Source organism: Apis dorsata, unplaced genomic scaffold (genome assembly GCF_000469605.1).
Source record: "Apis dorsata unplaced genomic scaffold, Apis dorsata 1.3 scaffold_346, whole genome shotgun sequence".
Taxonomy (NCBI): domain Eukaryota; kingdom Metazoa; phylum Arthropoda; class Insecta; order Hymenoptera; family Apidae; genus Apis; species Apis dorsata.
The window spans coordinates 147241-149570 of NW_006263613.1; the positions used below are offsets into that span (position 1 = coordinate 147241).

A 2330-nucleotide genomic window follows, 5' to 3' on the forward strand; every position below is an offset into this window, starting at 1 on the left:
TTCATATATTTACCATTTTTTACTAATGATGATATAGTAATGTAAATGATAAAACAATAGTAACTATACATTATATTTATAATTATATATTGATAGTAATTATTTTATTTTGTTATTCATTACTAATATTACTGTATTTAATTATAGATTATTAAATGTAACTCAGTTTGCTTGAATCTGCGATTATAAGATAGTATGTTCATTGGTAATTAATGATTAATGTAGAATTTTATTAAATGAATAAGAATTATTAATATTTTATTGATAATAAAATTATGAATAAGAATCATAAATACAAATCTATATTTCTCTTTCATTAAGTATTTTTATGATAAAATATTAATTCCGAAATAATTTTAATAATATATAATTTTAATAAGTTGTTATATAAAATATATATTTTATATAACAATTTATTCTTGAAACTTTACTTTCCACTATGTTCTTCTATGTTCTGAGTTTATAGCAAAAAACAAATTTAAACAAATTTTGTAAATTAATGTCATTTATATACTGAAATTCAAATGAAAAATTTACATAAAAATTTCATTGAAATCGATCGATAACAAGCATCGAATAATTTATAAAATTTATTATATATTATTATTATTATATAATATATTTAAAAGGTATCTATTAGTAAAGATTGTAAAGATCTATGAAATGACTTAATAAAATATTCGTAAATGTTTCGATTATTTATCGATTTCCACAATTAATATTTCCAGAGAACAGTTTTTCTCCGTGAAACACGATATATTTGATTCCTGATTTTCAATTGTTATCGTTAAATTTCATATGACTCATTTCAATATCTTATTATCTTTCATATTATTATTCCAACTAGATAGAAGACTCCATCACGGTAGATGTCCCAGACTGTTGGCGGCTTTGGAATACGCGGAACAGCAGCAACAGCAGCAGCAAGGCATTGGCAGTGCTGGGGAATCGCTTACTGATTTCCCAGTGAACAGTCCTCCAACACAGACTGCAATCCTTGCAACCGCGATTGGAAATAATGGCGGTAGCAATGGGAATTTGGCGATTGCGCCTCGTGCCAGTCCCGAAATATCCGAGGCAGATGTCTCTTCGAACGTGTGCAATCGTATGGGGCTTCATCGAACTTCATCCGTTTCTTGCAATGGAAGCGATAATATTCTTTCGAATGCGACCGAAGCAAGCATTCAGGTATTTTGTGCATATATGGATTTTACTTTAAATAAAAATAAAAGATAAGAATAAAATTTTGAAAAGTCTAGATAGATACTCGATACGAAATTTGAAATGGTAATAAAGAGGAGTTAAGTTAAAAATTTATCAAAATTTATTATCTCTTGATTCGTTATTTAATGTCTTGAATTAAATTCCTTATTATTATATGAATTTTAAATATTTAAAAAAAAAATATAATAAATTTTCGTAAATTATAATTATAAGATATTAAAAATTTATCGAAATTATTTTTCGTTTAATTCTCTCTTAAAATAATTGAAAATACTCCGCCCTCAGACGAACAACGCGCTGCTAAGTCCACCTTGCACACACTATCGCAGAAGAAGCAGCGTGATGTTCAGCGACGTAGTGTTGCTGCACGGCAGCAATAGTGTCGGTAACGCGTTGCAGGCTGGCACGGCGGTTTCGCCCGGCGAAAGGAATGTGTGTTCGAGCGAAAAAATGACGCAGACCGGTGACGGGAATGTTTGGTCGAGTCCACTACCAGATCATATACAGGTATTTTCTATTGCAGTTCTACAAAGATGTCGGGTCCTACTGATCCGCTTTCACTGACATGTAATTTGTCATGTATACATATCATCATAGATGCAAACTGAATTGGGTGGAAATGAAGCTATGACTTGTCAAGAATTACTTGCATTAAGCGGTGCTTTAAGCGCTGCATTACCGACCGGACAATTGGCATTGGATTCTTTTCTTAATTCGCTTACTAAAGGTAAGTTCTTTTTCTTTTTTATTTTTTTTTTTTTAATTCTTTTTCTTTAAAAAAATTTAAAAGAATGAGTATAGTTTATATTTTTTACCGGTTTTAATTTAAGAGACTTGGAAGGAAAATGGCACAAGTGAAGATATTTTTAATTGAATGAAATTATGAGTGAAATTTTGAAAATGAAATTTTTTCAGAAATATATTTATAAATATGCTTCCAAATATTAATATATATTAAGTATATTTTATACAATATTTATATTATATATTGTATTCTCAGATATGTTATTTGTGAATTTTGTTATTAACATATATATAATATATAATAAATATATTATTATTAATAATATATAAAAAATAATATATAATATATAATAATATATAAT

At 27.5% G+C, this 2330-nt stretch overlaps 1 protein-coding gene across 1 annotated transcript in view; it reads left to right on the plus strand.

Annotated features, from left to right (window-relative positions):
* LOC102677394 (voltage-dependent T-type calcium channel subunit alpha-1G) overlaps positions 1 to 2330 on the plus strand; it is a 201276-nt gene that overhangs the window by 123558 nt on the left and 75388 nt on the right. Inside the window, 3 exon segments of the mRNA XM_031511741.1 lie at positions 848 to 1188; positions 1510 to 1731; positions 1822 to 1951. Of these exon segments, the coding sequence (XP_031367601.1) occupies positions 848 to 1188; positions 1510 to 1731; positions 1822 to 1951 (693 nt within the window).